Source organism: Amblyomma mixtum, chromosome 2 (genome assembly GCF_055824585.1).
Source record: "Amblyomma mixtum isolate Tamu chromosome 2, ASM5582458v1, whole genome shotgun sequence".
NCBI lineage: Eukaryota > Metazoa > Arthropoda > Arachnida > Ixodida > Ixodidae > Amblyomma > Amblyomma mixtum.
Genome location: NC_143013.1, coordinates 227,302,453 through 227,324,927, shown reverse-complemented (window position 1 = coordinate 227,324,927; position 22,475 = coordinate 227,302,453). Strand labels below are relative to the sequence as shown.

The following is a 22,475-nucleotide window of genomic DNA, read 5'->3' as shown; positions in this document are numbered from 1 at the left end:
TATGTGAAACACACTGTTTTACGGGTACCGATAAAAAAGAGCCATGCAGGTCAGAAATCCCGGGGGTACGAAAAAAACTGGGCGAGTAGAATACACTTCAAGCAAAGCTTCTCAATTTTCGCTCCCCAATTCGGGCGCCGTTTTTTGCCGCAAAGATAAAAATATTACAAGAGGACAATGTGATCAGTATAATGGACATACTCTCACTTTGCGTGTTGAATGCACTGCACTTAGAAACTCGGCACTCATACAAAGATAGTAAGGGCTACAACGCGCAGAATAAAACATTATTATTTTATGGGAGGCTAGAATACGACGGAACTATGCAGTGGCGCGGGCGGGTGTGCTCGATCCAGGCCGTCCGCCATTAAAACAATCCTGTAACAATCAGTCATCTCGTCTGTATTCGGCTTTCCGTCAAGTAAGAATGTTGAATTCAGAGCCAAGTCGGCATAGCCGGTAATTAAAATCAGCTGCCGCATAAGCTGCACGAACTGACCAAGGTAAAGTAAAGGAAGAAAATTTTCCACAGAAAGATTACTTGAAGCTGATAGACCGTAAACTAATAAAAGAAGTAGCAGCCCCACTTAGCATAATGGAGTCATCTACCAATTTTCTTTGCCAAATCCTATCCGCATTGAAGGGAAGTCTTGTGAATGCCGAGAATGCTTTACGGGAGTTATCTTATGCGCCTTTGCATTGAACATAACGCACCTTACATATAACTAAATATCCATGAAGCAAGAAAAGAGTCTCTATTAAATATGTGGCCAAGAGGTCATAGTGCACCGTAAAACACTTTCATGAAGAAAACTCGCAAAATTGAGAAAAAAGGCATTCGATATTATTTCGGTGGAGGCAAAATTCTAGAGGCAAGTGTAATGTGCGATGTCAGTGCACGTTAAAGACCCACATGTGGTCAAAATTTCCGGTGCTCTTCAATACGGCGTCCCTCATAGCCTAAGTTGCTTTGGGACGTTAAACCTCCATAAACTAACCCAAGCCCATATTATTTTGCGGCAAGCACATTCCTTTACTGACAAAGGACAGGGTTAATTGAAGAGACATGGGAGAGGCCTTTGCCCTGCAGTGGTTGTAGTCAGGCTGAGATTCATGATTAGAGGAGGAGGAGGAGGCGGGGGAGGAGGAAGGGGTGGTGGGTTGAGTGGCCCGGCGCAAAGCTAGGCGTCGGAGGTATGCAGCTTTAGCACACTCGCGTTGCTTAGCAAGGATGAAGGGGCAAGTGGGGTCGAGGGAGGGGTGGGTGTTCACCTGGCAATGAACGCACCAGGGCTGGGCACATACATGAGCGGAAGGGTCGGCGGGTAGAGGAGCAGCACAGCGACGGCACTTGGCCGGAACGCTGTGCTGGGGGCATTGGTGGGCGCGATGGCCTAGAGTGAGACAACGGGTGCAGGTGGGAGGCTTAGGTTTATGAGGGCGGCACCGGAAGGCAACGCGTTTGAAATAAACAAAGTGGGGATGACTGTACCAGCGAACGTTATGAGCACTGATTGAGTGGATCCCATCATGCGAGCAGCGAGAATATCTGTTTTGAAAGATTCCAGGTCATGCATGAGGTCATCAGGAGTGAAGTGGCCCCCGACGTTATGGATGACGCCGAGGCATGAGATGGGAGGATGGGGGGTGTAAGTTTTGATGGTGACAGGCTTACCATGAAGCTGAAGATGCGTGACAGAGAGTAGGAGGTGGGCGGTGAGAGGAGAATGAGTCTTTAGAAACACAAGGCTTTGGGCTGGCCTGGCCTGAGGGGTGATGTCGGCACTGGTCTTCGAGGAAAGTTGTGCAGCGGAGGCGACTGCGGCGAGTACGTCGTAGAGAGGTAGCTTGGGGGTGAGGGTTCCAGGGGGAAGCTGGATGGCAACTGTGATGAGCTCGGCGCGGGGTCGGGCTGCGGTGGCAGGCTTGCGGTTGGCACCGATGGTGGTCCAGCCGATTTCCTGGGAAGGAGTGTCGTCTGCCGGGGACGTCGTAAGGTCCATGTCTGAGTCCTCAGCCGGAGTCTCAGTGTGCGACGCGGGTGCCGGGCTGGAGGTCTTGGTGTCAGTGGGACCTTTGGCTGGAGTAGGTGCAGCGGCTCCAGCGGCGGCGACGAACGCAGCCGGCTGCGACGCGTCTATGGCCCCGAAGCTCTTGGCGTCCCTTAGAGCGTGGAGTTGGCTAGGTGTGGACGCTGCGCCGACGACGAACGCTGCCGGCTGCGCCGCGGCCGTCGATCCGGTGCTCCCAGCGTCGCTCAAGGCGTGCAGTGCGGCAGGAATGTGCTCGGTTGCGTGGGCGGCGTTGAACGTACCCGTTTGAGAGACAGTACCCACTTGTCTAACCCACACCACCTTACCCGTGGCACTCCTCAAGGTGCTGTTCTCTCTCCTACCCTTTTCAATCTCGCTATGGCCCCTCTCGCCTCCCAGCTAGCTGAAATTCCCGACCTGCATCATATATTTTACGCCGATGACATCACTCTCTGGTGTTCATCTGGCTCTCCCGGTCACGTACAGGACACCCTGCAACGTGGCCTAGATCTCAACGACTCCTTTCTCACCACCGCTGGCCTCTCTCCTGCTCCTGAGAAATCCGAGCTTCTCCTTCTCAACCATTCCTCCTACCAGCGCTCACACAACCACTTCGTCTCTCTCCACCTTTCTGGCTCTCCCATTCCTGTCGTCACACAGTGCAAAGTTCTTGGTTTCCCTTTGCATGCGGCTAAGAATGTGCAATCCCTTCACCGCGCTGTCACCACTTGCCACTCTGTAACTCACCTCCTGCGGCGCGTGGTCACTCGACGCTCTGGTCTCCACGAGGCTCACGCGTGCCGAGTTGCCCACGCGCTGGCCCTCAACAAGGTCTTGTACTTTGCACCCTACGCTTCCTTCACTCAGACTCAACTTAACGCTCTCGAGACTGCCCTTGTGGGCCTTTACAAGGCAGCTCTCAACCTCCCTATCACTACCTCTACCACTAAGCTCTTTGCCACAGGCCTCTTCCATCCTCTTCGTTCTCTTCTCAGTCTCCATCGTGACTCGCAGCTTGCCCGGCTTTCCCTTACCCGTCAGGGTCAGTGGTTATTGACTCAAGCGGGTATCTCGCCCATTCCAATCTCCCCGTTTACCTCTCCTATTCCCACCCCCGCCCCCAATCTTCGTATCCTTCCCCTCCCGTCCAACATGTCCCCCGTCCTGCACGCCGGACGTCGTCATGCGGCCGCACAGCACCATTCCCCTCTCTTTGATACCCAGGGTGTAGCTTACACGGATGCCTCCTTCGTGGCTCCTCGAGGTTCCTGCGGCTACGCCCTGTACCATCCACACCTCCCTGCTCCTGAAACCCACACCAGCGGGCCGTATCTACACCCTCCAGACGCATTGTCCCTCGAGGTCCTCGCCATTGCGCATGCCCTCCAGTCATTCTCCCTCCTTCCCTCTCTCCAAGAGTACACAGTCTATTCGGACTCACAAGCCGCTATACACCACATACAGAAACGCACCCTGACCCCTTCTCTCCTACAGGAGGTCGAACGAGCGGTCTCCGCACTGCAGCCTTCCATCGTTTTCCTCCGCTGGGTCCCTGGGCATTCAGGGATTGACGGCAATGAGCTGGCCCATCAGCTCGCCCGCGACACACTTTTCCGGGCACCGTTGATCCCCTGGCCCAAGCCATCGGAGGACAGTGGGAGACTCACCCTTCGCCGCACCATAAAAGAGGTCTACCTTGAGCTCCGCCTCGACAAACGCCTTTACCCTCCCCGTCATCCATCACTCACGGTGCCGGAGTCTCGCCTTCGGCACATTCAGATGAATGCAGTTATCACCCCGTCCCGCCTCTTCCTCTATCGCTATCGATCGGACCCTTCCTGTCCCAACTGCCCCTGTATCTATGCAGACCTGGCCCATTGCCTCTTCTATTGCCCGGCTGCTCAGCAGTCGGGTTCCTTCCCCCCACCCTCTCTATCCATCACCACCTGGCTCGACTGGCTTGGCGCTGAAGGGGAAGAAGAACAGCGGCTTCTGGTCGCCCAGGCGGTCGAAATGCTCGGCCTGTAAATTATGGTCGATTAAAAGTCTTTTACTACTACTACTACTAGTCAGGCTGATGATGATGATGATGATGATACTTTTAGGAGAGAATGCAACAGTAGACTTATCGAGAGTTGTTAGGTTCGTAATAGAACGAAATGTTAAAAACAGACTCTAGTATGTTTAAAAAGGTGGTAGTCTGAATGGCTTCTTGCACTAGTAGTCCGATTAAAAGTCCTGCTTTGTTAAATGAAACAGTACAGAATACACACACACGCACATTTTTTGTGTCTGTTAACCAGTAATACGGCAGGGAAACAATAGAGCTGCAACACGCGGCCAGTAACCGGAGATGTTTTCCTGGGCGCTGTTTTGGTTCGCTAACACTGGAGCTTCTGCACACCGATTACGCCTTTGTTGGTTCGTCCGGTCCATTCAAGCTGTGCAACCTGCCCACAGTGCCAGGGAGCAGTTCAGTTATTCATTAGTCGTGAGAGGTTGCTCGGGAAGAGCCACCTGTCAAGGCCTATCGATGGCAGCACCTGACATCGTAGGGTAGCGGCGCATCGCTTATTCGCTGCACAACTGCGGCAGGAGTGATATAAGGATTCCAGCGATCTATGAATGTAAAGTACAGAATGAGCAGTTCCTCATATATGGGTGTTAACGCATTAACGCTAGCGTGACACCCTTGAAGAAGAGGTTAAGTGTCCCTTCAAGCGTTGGCGCGCTGGCTTGGAGGAACCCAACCCGCAGATTTTGCCGATCTCTCTCTGAAGGCTACTTGACATTGAAAACCGGACCTCAACCAGAGAGCGAAAAATGATCACCAGTTTCAGTCGTTAGGCCAAATGCGTATTAGGTGCGCCAGCAGTTCGATCTTCCTTTCGGTTCTGGTGTTAAGAGCCAGTGTTCCTGGATAGCGATATTGGGTTAATGTCCATATATGCGGAATTCGTCGTTCTCTTCATTCATAGAACCCTGAGAGTCATCCTACCACACTTGGCGCAGTGGTTGAGTGGTGAAGATAAGATGCGCCACTGCTCTTCTATAGCAGGTGCTGCCATCGTTGGGACTTGGGCTGCGTGATTTAGGGTACGATCTAGGTTGCTCTTCTCGACCGCTCTTTTGCGATGAAATGAGCTGCCAGGTATATATATATATATATATATATATATATATATATATATATATATATATTATTGATATTTCCCCTTGATAGGGTTTGGACAGAACAGGTGAGCGAGAAACAGAAATAGGTAGACAAAAGTACAAAAAATTAGAAGTAAAAAGTTTTTGACTTGTATTTTTTTACTTATCTCTACTTATTTCTGTTTCTCGCTCGCCTGTTCTGTGTCCAACCCCTATAAACGGGGACGCAACCCTAGAGGCCCGTGTACTGTGCGATGTCAGTGCTCGTTAAAGAACCCCAAGCGGTCTAAATCTCCGGAGCCCTTCACTACGGCGTCCCTCATAGCCTGAGTCGCTTGGGGGGCTAAACCCCAGTATACCAAACCAATAAACGATATACACACAAACACACACACACCTAAACATGTTGCCCACCACCCCGCAGGCAGGTGCGCAGGCTGGCACAAAACCGGCTTGAGACAGTAGCATCGTGATAATGCTCTTTAATGCGTGATGCACCGGGTCGGAGCAGATTATCTTTAAAAGGTTGGTTGGTTGGTTTCTGGGGTTTAACGTCCCAAAGCGACTAAGGCTATGAGAGACGCCGTAGTGGAGGGCTCCGGAAATTTCGACCACCTGGGGTTCTTTAACATGCACTGACATTGCACAGTACACGGGCCTCGAATTTCTCCTCCAAAGAAATTCGGCCGCCGCGGCCGGCATCGAACCCGCGTCTTTCGGGTCAGCAGCCGAGCACCATAACCACTGAGCCATCGCGGCGGCTATCTTTTAAAGGAAAGAACATGTTTCAGAGTTTGCTTCTAATGTATGACTCCGCTTGCTGCTACCGCGAGCGCTGCTAATATCTTGTTTAGAGTCTGTGCTGCGGAATAAATTACGTGGCCACTGCAGTTTTCGCACAGTGAACACTTCTGCACAGCGTATCGGGAGTTCAGCTTGTGGTTTCGGTTTTTCTCTGTTTCAGTTTCCACGCGCAGAATGTCATCGCCGTGCTTTTCGCTCCCACCCCGATCACGCAGGAAGCCCTTGCGAAGCAGCGCATGTCTCTGCTGCCGAACAACTTTCAAACGCTGGTGAGGATAAGTTCTTTAACCACGGAATCGGATCTCGTGGGAGGCTCTTTTCTAGCCTTGCAGCTTACGTATCAGTTTAGCCCTTTCGTAGAGGTTTTTAGCGTACCCCTCCTGCGCACGCGCAGTGGCATTGCTGTGCTCAGGCGGGGCCACTGCGCGTGCCAGCAACCAACATCCACATCAAGCTGTCATGGTCTTTTGAATGCGAGTTTTTTTTAATGGGCGAAATGCGATAAATAGGAAGTGGGAAAAACGCAAGAGTCTGCGCTTCCTCACAAATCCTTGCACTATTCAAGATACTGTATTCTATTCCCACATGTTATAACAGCAACTCCACACCATTGTCTAATGAAAAAATATGTGCATAATTTTGTAGGTACCAGCATGTAAACTGAATTCTTTCGAAGTGACACTGAACCTGATTCAGTTTTAGACAGAAAAGTAATTTTTACGATATTAACTCACGCTCTGTTTATTTAAATAAAAATTACCCTCTGAATTCAGCAGCAGTAATCATTGAATGCAATAAGGTGCACTGCTGTGCTTAACCAGCAGAAAAGTAAATGTGTGTAACAGGCTTCTGTCGGGACCACTGACGTGACAATCTTCTTTTTTTGGAGCTCACTTTTCGGCAGCGGAAAATTAAACTCGGCACATTGCATAGGATCAAAAATATGTACTATTCTACTCCACTGAGCATTAAAAAGCGATGATTAGTAGCAAAGTAGCAGACGCAGAAGGGGCAGAAAACTACACGACCACGAAGACCGCATTTGAATAGGCGTATTCGTGTTTGCGGCGTACGTATGATTTTTCCGTATGCACGAAGTATTTCTTTAAGTATCCGAACTGATATTTCCTTCCGCTGTGCAACTCCTTCACACTAAACTGTTGCTTTAAATTACCGTCCCCCAAAAGCCACTTCGTCGATTTGCTGTACGATTTGCTGGATTTGCACTGCGTACTGTGGCGCAAGCAAGCGTCAGCAATTACGTCAGAAGTGTTACTATCCAATGCATTGTTCTTACAGCTCCTTCGCAATAAGCCCACGCTCCTTACGGTTTGAAAGCCCAGAGGCTAGAAAGTGCCTGTAAAAAAAGAACTTCAATGTAATCGTAATGTCTTACTGCAGTATGGGGCACTGTGACTGGTCTCACAATGAGCCGGTTTCAAGTCTAACGCAGTTAACACATTTTTAAGATATTGTGTAGAGTTTTATTGAATGTTATTGCCCTACAGATTATAGTTTGATCCTGTATTGCATAATTAGCAATCAAGATAGAAGATAATACGCAATTAGCCCTAAGGGGCGCGGGTTTGATTTCCATCTTAGCCAGTTTCCTTTTCAGTGCAATTTATTTACTTCGCAGTCGTACATGCATAATGAAGTTTTAGGAATGTTGCGACCTTATATTGAGCACTTTATGTGGAGTGGTAATCACTTACGATACGGACGAGCTTTTGACCAATGCGCATTTTCTCGCACGGACGCCGCCGGCGCCGCCGGGCTCTCGCGTAAATATAAAAATGCTCTTATACAACTCAAGAGCGAAGTTTCTTTTCCCCGGCAAAGGACCCTCTTTCAGCCAATGGCGTCGGCCGATTCTCACGAGCCCGGTAGCGTGACAATGCAGGGAGTGGCAGATAAAAGAAAACAGTCCCCTCCCTGCATTGTAATGCTAGCAGGTTCATGGGAATCGGCCGACGCCATTGACTTGAGTTGCATCCGACTCTGGATACATTTAGCATAGCGCTCACCTACTTCTGTGCGATTGCTGATTGGTACCGTCTCGCAAGGCGCGCGCGCGCTGTTGACTGGAACTTGGCGCCATCTGGCGGCCTCATCTGCGCGTGCGCAATGGCGAATCGCGGTAAGGGTAGCGGTACCTGCTATGCTCGAAGTATCTGCTGTATATTGGACATGCATGCCGCATGCAAATCCTCTAAATTCGGGGGATGATTTATGGATAATTTTTAAATTCCCACTCTCGGAACTCGCGGCGACTACCGGCACTGGTCGTTTGCTCTAATCTTTCCTTGCGATGACGTTTACCTTTGTGACGTCAGTCGTAAGGGGACGGTGAATGGCTAGCTAGAAACCGCTATGGCATTCGTTGACCACAATGGCGGAGGTGCGGCTACCTGAAGACGGCGCCGCTTTGCTCCCTCCCACTTTCCTCTCGATCCTCCTGCCCAGGGGAGCGAATGGCAAAAAAAGACATAATAAACAATCGATAATAATAACAATAATATTAAACATCAGGCTTGCTGATGTATTCTTTTGTTATACGTCTTATTTTGTGCTCTGTCTTCTTCCTCGCTGCTTCGCATACCCTCCTAAGACTGCAGGCGACGGAAAGGCCCTGGCGGCGGCTAGGAAGAACGCGAAGAAAGTGTGCGTCATGTTCACCGTGGCGGCACTCAAGTCCACCGGTGTCGCGAAGAACAGCGCGAACCCAATCAATCAGCCTGCGACGAGCGTGGTCGCGGTGAACCAGTCAATGGTAAGCACTCAGCTTGTACAGGGTCCTTCAAAATATGTGCGAACACGGCGAAGCGTGCCCGCGCTCCGCGGAGCGTCAGCGCATCCGGCGCGGTCGCGCATCGAAACAATGTGGCGCATGCGCACAGCAGACTGGAGGCGGTGCTTCGTGTCGTCTGCTACAGCGCGCCGTGCTTCCGTGCTGTAGCAGACGACACGAAGCACCGCCCCCAGTCTGCTGTGCGCATGCGCCACATTGTTTCGATGCGCGACCGCGCCGGATGCGCTGACGCTCCGCGGAGCGCGGGCACGCTTCGCCGTGTTCGCACATATTTTGAAGGACCCTGTACGTCTACAGTTGCAAATCCTGCCACTTGACTGGCATCAATTCTGCTTTGAATTGCGGGCACTTAATTTCTTTACCCGGCGTCAAGTGAGAGTGATATGCGAAAGCGGCTAGGTGTGGATTATGGAAAGGTGAAGTCCTTGCTAACTAACGTCATTACACAATCACCAGGTTGCAGAGTTACCCAGAGCTATTGCACGCCAAATCCAGAGCTGTTTGATCCCAACAGTTGCGAAACTTCTCATATGGGGTCCGTGTATTATAAAACGGTGTTCTGATGGGGCTAAAATTCAGGAGTTTGAAAATTGTCCGACGCCCATGATAAATAACGTTTACTATGTTCAAGTTGCAAACTTCGAGACTTGGTAAACGCACAAGCGCCTGGCATCAGTATCAGTGCTACATACGCCGTAAAATAAAATGCATACCTATAAATCTGAGACATAAAAGAAGAAACAAAGAAAAACAAAAACACGGCAAAAGGTAACGGTGACGAGTGGCGATATTTTTTATTGGCCGCTTCCAGACTGTGCCGCCTTTCGTCACCTCCCTAAAAGTGGCTACTGGGGCTAATAATATTTTCCAGCAGAGTTTCCGTAATATTATGTAGGACCTCTGGGCGATGCCAACGGCGGCTCGCTCGAAATCTGCTTTATGACGCTAAATATTCAAGGCTAATTTTTGTATAACCAGTAGTCGCAAATGGGGAACGTGACTTAATCACCACCTCGTCCACTGCCTTTGCTTTTCATTTCTACTGTTATTCTTATTAGCCAGCACTATATAACTATAATGGTCACAACTAAAGTACCTCGCTGCATTTCCGCTTGCTGCACTGTATTGCGCTTTCCATTGTTATTAACCACTGCCTTCTGCGTAATGAGCTTTTATTGTCTAATGCACCAGAATCTGAGGGCGATCAATTGAATTCAAGCGGCAGCAATGCTCTGGCTTTAGGTTTGCCTTGCTCTGCCCCTTTTGCACGAAATTATGACGCGGTGACTCATTACAGTTCTTGAGACCCAGCTGTATGCTTCAGGTACCTTGCCAAACGCTCTTGTAGCTCCTAGGCCGTTTGAAGTGCGGTCTGCCGACACGTCTCCGTCACCTAGCCTTGGCATACTACCGTCAATGCTCTTGTACAGGATCACTCGTACTACTCGTAGAATACGTAGCTTCATTACTTTCAACAATATGCAACTCACAAAACACAAACGTAGCCACTAACGCGACTCAGATTGCGCTACACCTGCCCGAACGCGAGTGAGGTCCGTTTGTTAACGACCGATGCGCCGAGTGCGGGTCCGCTTTCTAGAGCGCTGCGCGCGAACACTGCTGTCATCCAGGACGCGGTTGCTCCGATTGGTCAGCAGCGGATGGCGTAACACGGGCGCCTCCTCTTTTCCCTTTTGACCTAGCTACTCCTGTTGTCACTTCCTCGCGGCAGCTTCCACTTAGGCGTCTCCTCCCCTTCCACTTGCGTCGGCCTGCTTTTCTCTCCTCTCTTCTTTGTTGCTGCACACAAGTTGACTGGCGGGTTATGATTCGCGTGACCATTCTAATCCTAACGCATTAATTAGCGATTATCGGTGATGCCGACGTGCAGGAATATGCCCAGCATTCCTCGACTTTCAAACTAGCGCCAGCTATTAGCGCCCAGTACCGCACACCCCGTAACTCAATGGGTATACATTTTAAACTTGTGATTTTAAGAAAACTAGAAAGTTCCAAGAGATTCTACGCTAACATGGTGATTACTCTGGCCAAACCTTCCTCCTTGCTGCATAATACGGCTTATGAAATGGTTTCTGCGCTCGCATCAGCTATTTCTGACGGCCATAGAAAATCAATGTACAGCGCCACGCGAATCACGGCGGCAGTCGGGAAAACTAGAAGTGTTTTTACAGATTTGCTGGGCTTGCGAGGTTCTCTCACATCGGACATCCATGAGCCGCTCACGCCAAGCGGTGTTTCGTCATTCGTCCCCTTGTGAAAATCACCTGAAGCCACTTTCTGCACATAGGAGACAAAGGCGTCATCCGGGATCCTGGGACGCAGTTGTGGACAGCACCTTGCGAATTTTCTTAGCATCCCATAGTCCGTGCTCCGAGTAGTTGATTTAAACACCGTAGATACCTTGAAAGCCGGCAATGAAACTTCGAAATAACAGGACAAGGTCATGTATAGTAATCTGGAAAAACGTAGATACAGCTCTTCATGGCTGCGATCAATCGAGATTTGTCCGGTCGCTTGTCGCGCCACGAACAAAAATGATAACACCCCTTTCCTGCGGCCTTGAGCGCGAACGAACGGACACTACAATGATACGTCGCATTACCCCCGCTCCCAAAGAAGCATCGCCTCGATGCTTCAAACATGAAAAAAAAAAAAAACACGGAAAATGCAAACTTCGAGTCCTCCAGCTTTCATAATATGGTTTAAGGCGTACGACATGTACGACTTCCGGGTGTGTGCGTCGTTGCTGAGATGCTGTCGTGCCGTCGGGGATGACTTCATAATCGAGGTCACCGATGCGACGGAGAACCCTGTACGGGCCAAAATAGCGTCGCAGCAACTTTTCACTCATTCCACGGCGGCGAATTGGCGTCCATATACAAACACGATCACCCGGCTTGTAATGCATTTCTCGACGGCGCAGATTGTAGCATCAGGCGTCGGTGTGCTGTTGGTCTTTAATACGAAGCCGCGCAAGTCTTCGGGCTTCCTCGGCGCGATGAAGGTAGGCGGTGGCGTCGAGGTTGTCTTCGTCGGAAACATGCGGGAGCATAGCGTCGAGTGTTGTCGTGGGCTTCCTGCCGTATACCAGCTGAATTGGGGTAAACCTGGTTGTCTCCCGGACGGCAGTGTTATAGGCGAAGATCACGTAGGGCAGAATGATGTCCCACGTCTTGTGTTCGGCGTCGATGTACACGGAGAGCATGTCTGCGATGATTTTGTTCAGACGCTCTGTGAGTCCGTTGGTTTGCGGATGATAGGCAGTTGTCCTCCGATGGCTTGTCTGGCTGTAGTTTAAAATGGCGTGCGTCAGCTCCGCTGTAAATGCCGTTCCTCTGTCTGTGATGATTACTTCGGGGGCGCCGTATCGCAGGAGAATTTGTTCGACAAAACATTTTTCGACTTTTGTTGCGGTGCCACTAGGCAACTCTCTTGCTTCCGCGTAGCGGTTCATGTAAACGGAGGCCACGATGATCCACTTGTTGCGTGATGATGAAGTCGGAAAGGGGCCGATGAGGTCCATCGCTATTGGCTGAAAGGGCTTAGTTCGCGGTGGTATGAGGTTCAGGAGTCCGGCTGGTCTAGTCGGAGGCCTTTTGCGTCGCTGACACTCACGACACGTTTTCACGTAATGGGAAACGTCGGCAGCTAGCCGCGGCCAATAGTACCTCTCCTGGATGCGGTGCAACGTGCGAGCAATCCCGAGATGCCCTGCAGTCGGCTCATCATGACATGCCTGCATAATTTCTTGCCTGAGAATTTTGGGCAAGACAAGAAGATGTACTGTCTTATTGGGCGCGAAGTTCTTCTTCAGGAGGACATTATTGTGAAAGACGAAGGGCGACAGGTGCCACTTGAACCCTCGGGGAGGCGATGCGGTCTTGCCTTGCAGATAATCAACTAGGCTTTGCAACTCAGGATCCGAGCGCTGCTGCTGCGCGAAACTGCTGGCGCGTACCGGTCCTAAGAAAGCGTCGTCGTGTTCCTCTTCCGGTGCTGCGTCGACGCGGGCTCGCGACAAGCAGTCTGCGTCGGAATGCTTGCGGCCAGATTTGTAGACTACAGTTATATCGAATTCTTGAAGGCGCAAACTCCAACGAGCAAGGCGACCGGGGGGATCTTTCAAATTGGCTAGCCAGCACAGAGTATGGTGATCGTTCACAACTTTTAATGGTCGTCCGTACAGGTAAGGGCGAAATATCGACGTGGCCCAAATAATGGCGAGACATTCTTTCTCGGTGGTGGAATAGTTGACCTCGGGTTTCGACTGTGAACGGCTAGCGTGCGCGATAACGTTCTCCTGTCTTCCATTTTTCTGAACGAGGACCGCTCCGAAGCCCAGACTGCTTGCATCAGTACGGTTTTCGGTTTCGGCGTTTTCATTAAAGTGCCCGAGCACAGGAGGGGACTGTAAGCGGCGCTTCAGCTCTTTGCAAGCTTCCTCTTGCGGCCTTTGCCATTTAAAAGGCGCGTCAGCCTTGGTAAGTTGGGTCAAAGGTTCAGCGATGCGCGAAAAGTTCTTGACGAATCGCCAGTAATAAGCGCACAATCCAAGGAATCTGCGTATAGCTTTCTTGTCATTAGGCTGTGGAAACTCTGCGATCGCAGCCGTCTTCGGAGGGTCCGGGTGAACTCCATCCTTGCTTACGACGTGAGAAAGGAAAAACAGCTCCGCGTAGGCGAAGTGGCACTTGTCTGGTTTCAGTGTTAGGCCTGAAGATTTGATTGTTTCCAGCACTATCTGAAGCCTTCTGAAATGGTCTTCAAAGCTTGATGAGAAGACAACAACGTCATCTAAGTTGACTAGACAAATTTGCCACTTCAAGCCTGCGGGCACCGTATCCATTACTCGCTGGAACGACGCTGGGGCAGAGAAGAGGCCGAATGGCATCCCCTTGAACTCGAAGAGCGCGTCTGGTGTGATGAATGCAGTCTTTTCGCGATCTCTTTCGTCGACTTCAGTTTGCCAGTATCCGCTCTTCAGGTCCATCGATGAGAAGTACTTAGCGTTGCACAGCCGATCCAATGTGTCATCGATGCGGGGGCGAGGGTAGACATACTTTTTCGTAATGCTGTTCAGGTGGCGGTAATCGACGCAGAAGCGAAGGGTGCCGTCTTTCTTTTTCACTAGGCCGACTGGTGCTTCCCAGGGGCTCTTCGATGGCTGGATGACGTCGTCACGCAGCATATCCTCTACTTGCTTGCGGATAGCTTGGCGTTCCAGCGGCGATACGCGGTAGGGGCTCTGCCGTAGTGGTCGGGCATGTTCGTCTGTGACAATGCGGTGCTTGGCAAGCCGAGTTCGTCGCACATTCGATGCCGATGAGAAGAAATCGCTGTACTTTTGAAGAAGACTGCGTATTTGGTCTTCTTGTTTGTCTTTTCCGGGATAATGCTGGGTTGATAAACGCAGGTTGATGGCCTTGGTCAGATGGTTCTACGGGTTGGTCGGGGTAGGGCAAATATGTCTCTGATGTCTGCCAGCTCGTCAAGAAAAGCAATCGTCGTACCTTTGTTTAGATGCTGGTATTCTTCGGTGAGGTTGGTTAGCAGCACCTGGGTTTGGCCATTTCGGATTTGAGCGACTCCCCTTGCACGCCCAGTCCTCGATCCAGGAGTAACTGGGTGTTCCCCCCGACGACGCCTCCGGCAATTTTGATGTCTTCAGTACCTAGGCAGGCGAGGACACTCGATCGGGGCGGCACGCTCAATGCTTCTTCGAGGACGTTTAAGGCAACGTGATGAGTGGCGCTCGTCGCAGCAGATATGGCTTTGTCCGTGGAAAGCTTGATCGACTTAGATAGAAGGTCGATGATCGCCCGATGTTCATTCAGGAAGTCCATTCCCAAAATCACGTCTAGCGAGCATTGCTGTAGGACCAGGAAGGTTGTCGCATAGGTCCTCCTATTTTCAGTAACTTTCGCGGTGCACCATCCTGACGGCATAATCAGGCTACCACCTGCGGTGCGGATCAGCGGGCCGTCCCAAGTTGTTGTTAGTTTCCTGAATCGGACAGCGAGTGGCCCACTCATGACGGAGTAGTCGGCTCCGGGGTTGACCAAGGCAGTAACTGCGTGACCGTCGACCGTAACTTCAAGGCTACTTGTTGTCGTTTTGGTATTGCACGTTGTCTTCGGTGTACGATCTCGGCTTCGTCTAGCAGTGAGGCTGCTGTGGGCGTACTCCGATCTTACTTCTCTGGGCGGTGGTAAAAGCTTCGACTGTGGCCGCGTCGCCGTCGTCGGTGTTGTCGAAGTAGTTGAGGCATGGTCTTGCGTTTTCTTGGATGGAGGATATTTGTTCTAGGCCTCAGAAGCAACCTGACCTCCCGGGGCTGTTTTATTCAGTTTAACCTTCGGAGGCTGGGGAAGCGTCCACGCACTGCGTTGACTTGGCTAGGAGATACATAGCACGGTGACGATGGCGACGAAGAACGCGATAGGCGGCTCGGCGATGAGTATTCTTCACGACGCAAGAACTCCTCGATTTCGGCTGGTCGCTGGCCGGGTCGGGGTGGTGGGGCGTCTTAAGAAAACCCTCGGATCCCCATTCTCCTGTATGGGCAGTAAAGGAGAATGTGACCGGCTTCGCCACAGTGGAAGCATATTGGGCGGCGCTGGTCGGGAGTTCTCCACTCGTCGCATTTCCTCGGCTGTGTGCGACGCTCGGAGTACGGGCGGGTTGGGTCGAGAGGGCGATAGGGGCTTGGGTGCCGTCGTCGAGGTGCAGGACGGCGCACTGCTGCGGCGTAAGTCATGGCTGGAGGCTCCCGGGGCTGCGACGTTGTCGGCGTCACACCGAAGGCCTGTTGAACTTCGTCCCGGATGACGTCAGTGAGCGATGTAAGCTGCGGCTGCGTTCCTGTTGGCAGCAATCGTCGGAGCTCTTCTCGCACAACTTCACGTTTATCCTCCCGCAGGTTATCGTTTTTAGTAATGTCCAGGCAGCTTGCTGACAAAAAGCGCTGCTGGCGGTCATACTGGTGGGCTCTGGCATCAAGAGGTTTTTCCATGGTAGATGCCTCTTCGACGAATTCCGCGACGGTTTTCTGTGGGTTCCGTACGAGGCCCGCAAAGAGTTGCTCTTAAATCCTCGCATCAGCAGCTTGACCTTTTCTTCTTCCTTCATGCTCGAGTTGGCACGCCGAAAGAGACGCTTCATCTCCCCAGTATACAATCCAACGGTCTCGTTTGGGTGTTGTATGCGAGACTGTAGCAGCTGCTGGGCTCTCTCCTTTCTCACGACGTTTGTGAAAGTCTTGAGGAGCTGCTCCTTGAAGGTTTCCCAATCCGTAAGGCTAGCTTCCTCATTATCAAACCAGATTCTTGCTGGTCCCTTCAAGGCAAAGTAGACGTACCTAATTTTCATGGCATCGTCCGAGTTGTTGAAGACAGCCACACGGTCGAACTGTTCCAGCCATTCTTCAGGGTCGGCTCCAGGCGAAGCGTCGAAGGTTGGTGTCACCTGGGGCTGCTGAAGAATGATTGAAGTCATCGTCTGGTGCAAGCTCATGGTGGACGTTGCTACTTGCTTTCGCTTCCGAGCAGGGTCTGGCAGAGTCCCGAACTCAGGTTGGTCCCCTAGCAGACGTCGGCTTGCGCGGTGGACTGGACTCAGGTCCTGCGGTGGATGACTCAGAGGGCTGGCGTCACGACTTGTAGGGGTGTCCGGTACATGAAAGGCAACCCAGCACCTGCACCAGATATCACGTTGTAGTGACGGCAGTCCAGCGGTCAGGAAGACACCAAGAAAACTTGGAAAAGAAGCTCTTTATTTGGGCTGACTTGCGCCCGCAAAAGAACTGAATCACTCGGCGGCGGCGTAAGCAACAAACGTGCTCGTCGGTCGTCGAACTACGAACGCCCGCCACTCGGGGCATCGCACAATTTAAAGCCGCAAGGAAACTTCGGGATAACAGGACAAGATCATCTACAGCAATCTGGAAAAACGTAGATGCTGCTCTTCATGGCTGCGATCAATCGAGATTAGTCCGGTCCCTTCTCGCGTCACAAACAAAAATGATAACAGCTCTTTCCTGCGGCCTTGAGCGCGAATGAACGGACACAAGAATGATACGTGGCAATATTCATATGTCTTAACGAGAGAGAGAAAGGAATTTTAATCAGGAAAAGGTGGAGAGGTCGGCCGGTGGTAACATGGCCCTGACCTGCTACTCCACAATGTCGTAACGAGCCCCTCATTTCGCTGTGCCTGTCTGCTGAACAGCTCCACGAGGACCTCTGTCACTTTCTGAGGCATGGAGGCAGGGAGAGGGAGGTGATGATTAGGAGGCGCTTCTGGAAGGTGGGGTTTCAGTCGGCCAATCTTCACAACGACGCTGTTTTGGGGGAATGTTTCTCACATCGCTATATCGAAGTAAACGGCAGACCGAGCAAATATAAAACGCTTCAGTTGATATTTTGACACTAAGGAGCTTGGATAGCATAAGTGACCTGAACGAATCAGTGGGGCAGCATGATTCTAAACACGGTCGAAGGTCGACCATGTTCACCAGAATATATTTGTGCATCATGGAAGCCGTGCGCATAAATTACCCTTATTGTGCTAATATATGCAGTTTCATGATTCCAGATACTTTATGGGGAGCCGTATTACATGCTTACAAGTGTACAAAGCGCACGCTCATTCTTCTCTCAGGTTTATGCAGCTGTTCTTGTCACGTCTGTCGTTTTATTGCGAAAGCAATACTGCTTGCACTTTTCTGTCACCGATGGAGGTTCATCCTTCGCTCCGGCGGAGCTGCGGTGCGCTATCACTTGACCGTGTGACCTCACGACAAGAGGACACGATAAATGAATAAATGAATAAATAAATAAAACTCAATAGAAAATTGGTCGAGTTGGGGAATCGAACCAGGGTTTTCGGAGTACGAGACGAGCACGCTACCACTCCGCCATGGCCAGCTCTATGGCTTCGAATGAACAAAGGGGCGTCTAGTAAATACGGTCTCTTCGTTTACTCCCATCTTCCTTCCTTCCCGTTACGGCGAGGTTCAGGTGTCCACCGAGATATGTGAGACAGATACATTTCCTTTCTTCAAAAACCAATTTACGGACGAGCAAGGTGTAGAGCCGAACGGGCGATGGCGATTGTGGACTCGGTGGCAGCGTTGCAAGGCGCTGTTGCGTTCCAATCTTAGACGCGAAGCTTGACATCTTGACTACGCAACACCGCGCTTAACGCTTTGGTCTCACCGCATTTTAGGTAACCAAAGTGCCCCCCTAAATTTTTTAGAAATTTTGCTTACCTGGATATTTTTGTTCACAAATCTTGGCAATGTGCGATAACTTCGCACTGCTGTGGCTTTATGGCTTTTATTCTGGCAGTTTCGATTTTTTGGGCTAGCTTTCACGAGGCGGCTCACACTTTTGAGAAACTACATGCATATTTACTCGCTTAATGAACGCGCCCGATTAAGGAACGCATCCCCCATTTGGGCTGCCAAAGGACTGAATTTTCCCCCTGACGCAATGAATGCATCCCTTTATTTTGGAACGTGGTCTGTGTGCAACTCTAGTGCATGCTAGCAGGCGCTCTTTTTTTGAAAGATTAAACAAGAAAGTACAGGATCGCACTTAAGTCTGTTTAAGAGCTGAAGTACGAAAGCCTTTCGCTTTCCTCTTTCTGCCTCCTTTTTTCTTGGTCATTCTTTTTGGTATTATTCGTTGTTAGTTTTCAATATAGCTTTTAAGTTTTTTAATTCCGTACTTTTTATTATTTTCCTTTCATTTGTTGTTATTTTTTTTCTTCTGATATTTTTATTTTTGTTTTTAGATCACTCCGGCGGCCCGCATTGGAGCAATGCGAAAGGAAAACGTACACATAATATATCGATGTCCGTGACTGTTCAGACGTCCATGTACTATACCGATGTTCGCGGCTATTTCGACGTCTAAGTGTACTTTTTGGCGTTTTTTCGCGTTTAATGAACTTCTTACACCTCATCAACCAATTTTTTTTTCCACGGCAACATTTTATCACACACTATCGGTTACAATCACACTTTCACACATTTATTATCAGAGAACCACGTGACCGTGCGGACAAAATTGCGGGCACTTTATGCTGTCGCGACAAAGCCACATAATGCTTTCGCATTATTAAACAATATTATAACGCCCTTTCTCTCAATTGTGAAACATAATGAACAAAACATGCCGCACCCTACGGGAAGAGCCGCCAACAGTAATGTTACACGAGAAATCCGAGAACCAACAGAAACCCGGTTGCAAAGGCTTTCCCAGTGCGGCCTGTAGCTGCTTGTGGCCGATGGGCTACACTGAAAGCTGCGAGTTGTGCTAGTGTGAACTCTATTTGTGCTTTCTCCGGACAGCATTACGTACCGCTACGCGAGTTACACGTGTGGAGTTAAGAAAAAAAAATTGATTACGCTCTCGAGCGGAGAAACCTTGCTGAAAAGTTTTATTTAGAAGGCTAGTCGTACCAGATGAAGTATTCATTATACCTGTCTCCTTTTCGTGCCATCATTCCCGCTTCAGATCTTCCCTGAATATTTTCTCCGCGTAAAAAACCCGCCCTTCAAAGCTTTAAATGTTTTTTTTTTAAAAATACGTTCATTATGCGAGTAAGCATTGTAATAAATATAGTCTCAGTCATTTCATAATGCATGCACCGTGGATAATGTTTGCTCGGGAAAAGCATGGTGAAATGAAAAGCCATTAATGTCGGAAAAAATTCGTGCAAGGCGTGAGAGCTCTCATCTCCTGACCTTTGCCTGCTCGATAAGATAACCATGCCCTCTGTTGCGGCACTCATGATGTCACAGGTAGCACAAGAACGCTCTCGAGCAGTTGCCCGCCATCCACGCCTCGGTCACACTCTCACGTGACACTTGAGGTGCAGCAGTCGCACGGCTCACGTCCGCCCCACGTTTCGGGATGTCACTGGGGATCCCACTCCAGGATCGGCCGCACAAAGCACGAATATACTGGGTAGTAGTATAAATTGGGACATCCGCCGCTCTAGCTCAGTTGTTAGAGCAGTGGACGCGACATGCTCAGGTCATGGTTACCTTGTCTGCTGTGTAAGCGAGTACCTAAAAAATTGCTCGTTCTAATTAGTGGTACATTATCAAAAAAATAAAAATATCGCCAATGCTTTCGTTGACTTCTGGCCCCCATTGAACGCACGGTGAGACAGTAGGTTCAGGTCTGTCAGTGCCGTTAATTCTTAAACGACTCGCTGCAGAAAGGTGCTTTTTGAATGGCTGCCATCATGTCCGATCTATTCAGGGCATTACACTGCTTCTACTAGTTTGCGTCCTTGCATATTTTGGGAGCCTTAAGAGATTAGGCACAACCGGTAATGGCTTCTTTATCGCTGAGCAAAAATATTTAGAGTTGGCTCATTACATTGGTGACAGGTTGGCTCTCTTGCCCAGGTATGTCAGTTGGCTGGCTTGATCCATGACAAGCCCTCCATGACGTACTATCGGAAGGGCGATGACATGTTGAGCATCGACAAGCCAGACACCCTGCAGAAGAAGGTTCGTACACCCTGTGAGCAAAGCGCATTGTGTGACGGGGCTCTATCCTGTCTCTCTTGTCTGCACGTCTCGTGTTTTTGTGCGCTAAAAAAACTCTGGGAAGACTCGGAGAAAATCACATGTTTAGCATACACACACTCATATAACAAATCACCACCGTTAGACAACTCCTCAGAGTTTTAAATCGCCTTGTCATATTTTGTGCGGCAAGCACTATGGCTTTTGTGCTGTTATTGAAGTTACTGGCGTCAAGAGCTAAAACTAAAATCAAATAATGCTACACTAATAAAAGGGAACTTTGGAGTATATCTAGCGGCTGTGCGATGCAATCAGTAAAGTTTGCTTCGTGGTCGTTTTATCTGTTAGTCATCGATAACTACATTTTTACTGATGCAATTCATTACAGTCTGGCGTTGAAAATTTTTTTGACCCCTGAATAAATAATTCAGATGGAGCGCATTTTGTGTTTTCGACAAAGGTGGTTCCCCACACGAACACCGAGCTGTGTATTTCAGTGCATTTTTGCCAGATCATTCACATAGAATAGCTAAAAAGCTGGCAGGGGTTTAATTCTTGTTAAACCTAGTGATATGAGCGAAAGCTCTGTTAAGCATGGCTACGTGTGGTTTGGCGCCGGAGTTGGTCCGGCGCGCGCCGCATCCATGGCGAGACTAAGCTACCAAGCTCCAGCGGGGCAGCTGTTATACGTCCGCTAGTCACTTGGTACAGCAGGGGCGAGGCTCCGAGCGAGCGCATCTGCGGCGCCCCTCCACAGCAAATCACGTGGTATGACATCACTTGCCACACTTCCACTCTGCCCGCTCAAGGTCAAATGCGCACCAAACTTGAGCTTGGGAATTGTAGCGCGAAGGGTAGAGATTTCGTCTAAAACACGCTTTGAATCTCGTCATATTTATACTTGGCACGGCAAACGCGCGGCCATGCTTTCGCAGTGATCGTTTTTCATGTTTGATGAGCGAGCGGAAGTGAAGCGCATGCAATGACAGAAGGAACTGTTCTACTGGTTACAGCGTTGGGCAACGACACCTCGCAAAAAAAAAAAAAAAACCTGTGACCTTTGCTTTGGTCCAATGTTTAAGCGAAACCCTCAAGCCGGAGTAGATTTCTAATAAAGAAGCAGTTACTCAGTACATGGGGGACGCTAATAAGTAATAGCTCCTTTATACGAATGTACACCTTGAGGGTTTCCCTTAAACATTGGACCAACACCTTTCTCACTTGGGTATTGATCAATTCGCTCTCGCCTTACCACAAGCCAGCCGTCGCGCTTAGTTCATTTTGTAGAGTTACTGCTCCGGTGAACCTGTGGCCCGGGGTTCGAGCCCAAGAACAGGGCGAATTTTTTTTAATTACGTAGTTTGTGTTGAGGCTGTATAGCTTCCCTTTGTAGCCGTACGGCTGCGCTTGGGTGGATGTCAGTGAGCAAAGAATGCGGCGTGATTGAAAGGTATCCCCCCCCCCCCCCCCCCGTAGCAGCACGAATATGTGCGAAGCATATAATCTCACGTACAGTGTTATCGGCTCGGGTTAATTGGGCAGACATGGGAGAAGCTTTTGCTCTGCAGTGGGCGTAGTCAGGCTGATGATGATGACTCAACTAAAGCGTCCCTCATGACCCATGTTCGCTTCGAAACATAAAATTCTACAATCTACAATTTTTACATATTTGTTACACATTGTGCGTTCGTGTGAATTTCAACTAGGTAGCAGCTACGTTAAGAGTCTCGCACTTCGTACAAAGGAAATCGCTCTGCGCAAATGTGATATGTTTGCTGTGTTTGTTGAACGCGAGGCGCGGACTAGAGTGGTTTCTAATGCGAAATCTTATTGCACGTATTTAATACAGGTGAAGGCGGTCCTCAAGGCCAATCTGGACGTCTGCGTAGGCGCATACGATGTGCAGTTCGACGACTGCAATATCACACAGTCCTTCCCTCTGACGAAGACCATCCGCGGAGTCGCCAATAAAGAGCTACGACGCCGCTGATGGGGACTAGCACTGAGTGTGCAGACTAATACATAGCAGTTACAATGCCAAGTTACAACATCTGCTGTACGAACTGGTTGCTTCCAGGATATGTGCCTATGAACGCATCGCACTTTG

At 50.0% G+C, this 22,475-nt stretch overlaps 1 protein-coding gene and 1 long non-coding RNA gene across 2 annotated transcripts in view; both read left to right on the top strand.

Moving 5' to 3' along the window:
- Positions 1-8,656, top strand: part of LOC149362807 (uncharacterized) — a 14,656-nt gene extending 6,000 nt beyond the window's left edge. The window contains exons 2-3 of the long non-coding RNA XR_016288531.1: positions 6,151-6,259; positions 8,602-8,656. This is a non-coding gene — a long non-coding RNA (uncharacterized LOC149362807). The remainder of the gene's footprint in view (positions 1-6,150; positions 6,260-8,601) is intronic.
- Positions 8,654-22,475, top strand: LOC149362806 (uncharacterized). Its single transcript, XM_089569818.1, has 3 exons — positions 8,654-8,763; positions 20,246-20,350; positions 22,218-22,475. Exons 1-3 carry the CDS (start codon positions 8,662-8,664, stop codon positions 22,356-22,358), a joined length of 348 nt encoding a protein of 115 aa, XP_089425944.1. The 5' UTR covers positions 8,654-8,661; the 3' UTR covers positions 22,359-22,475.

Coding starts and splice junctions, on each gene's coding strand:
- LOC149362806 (XM_089569818.1), top strand. CDS start 8,662: ATGTTCACCGTGGCGGCACTCAAGTCCACCGGTGTCGCGAAGAACAGC. Junction 8,764..20,245: donor TCGCGGTGAACCAGTCAATG/GTAAGCACTCAG, acceptor TCTCTTGCCCAG/GTATGTCAGTTGGCTGGCTT. Junction 20,351..22,217: donor CAGACACCCTGCAGAAGAAG/GTTCGTACACCC, acceptor TATTTAATACAG/GTGAAGGCGGTCCTCAAGGC.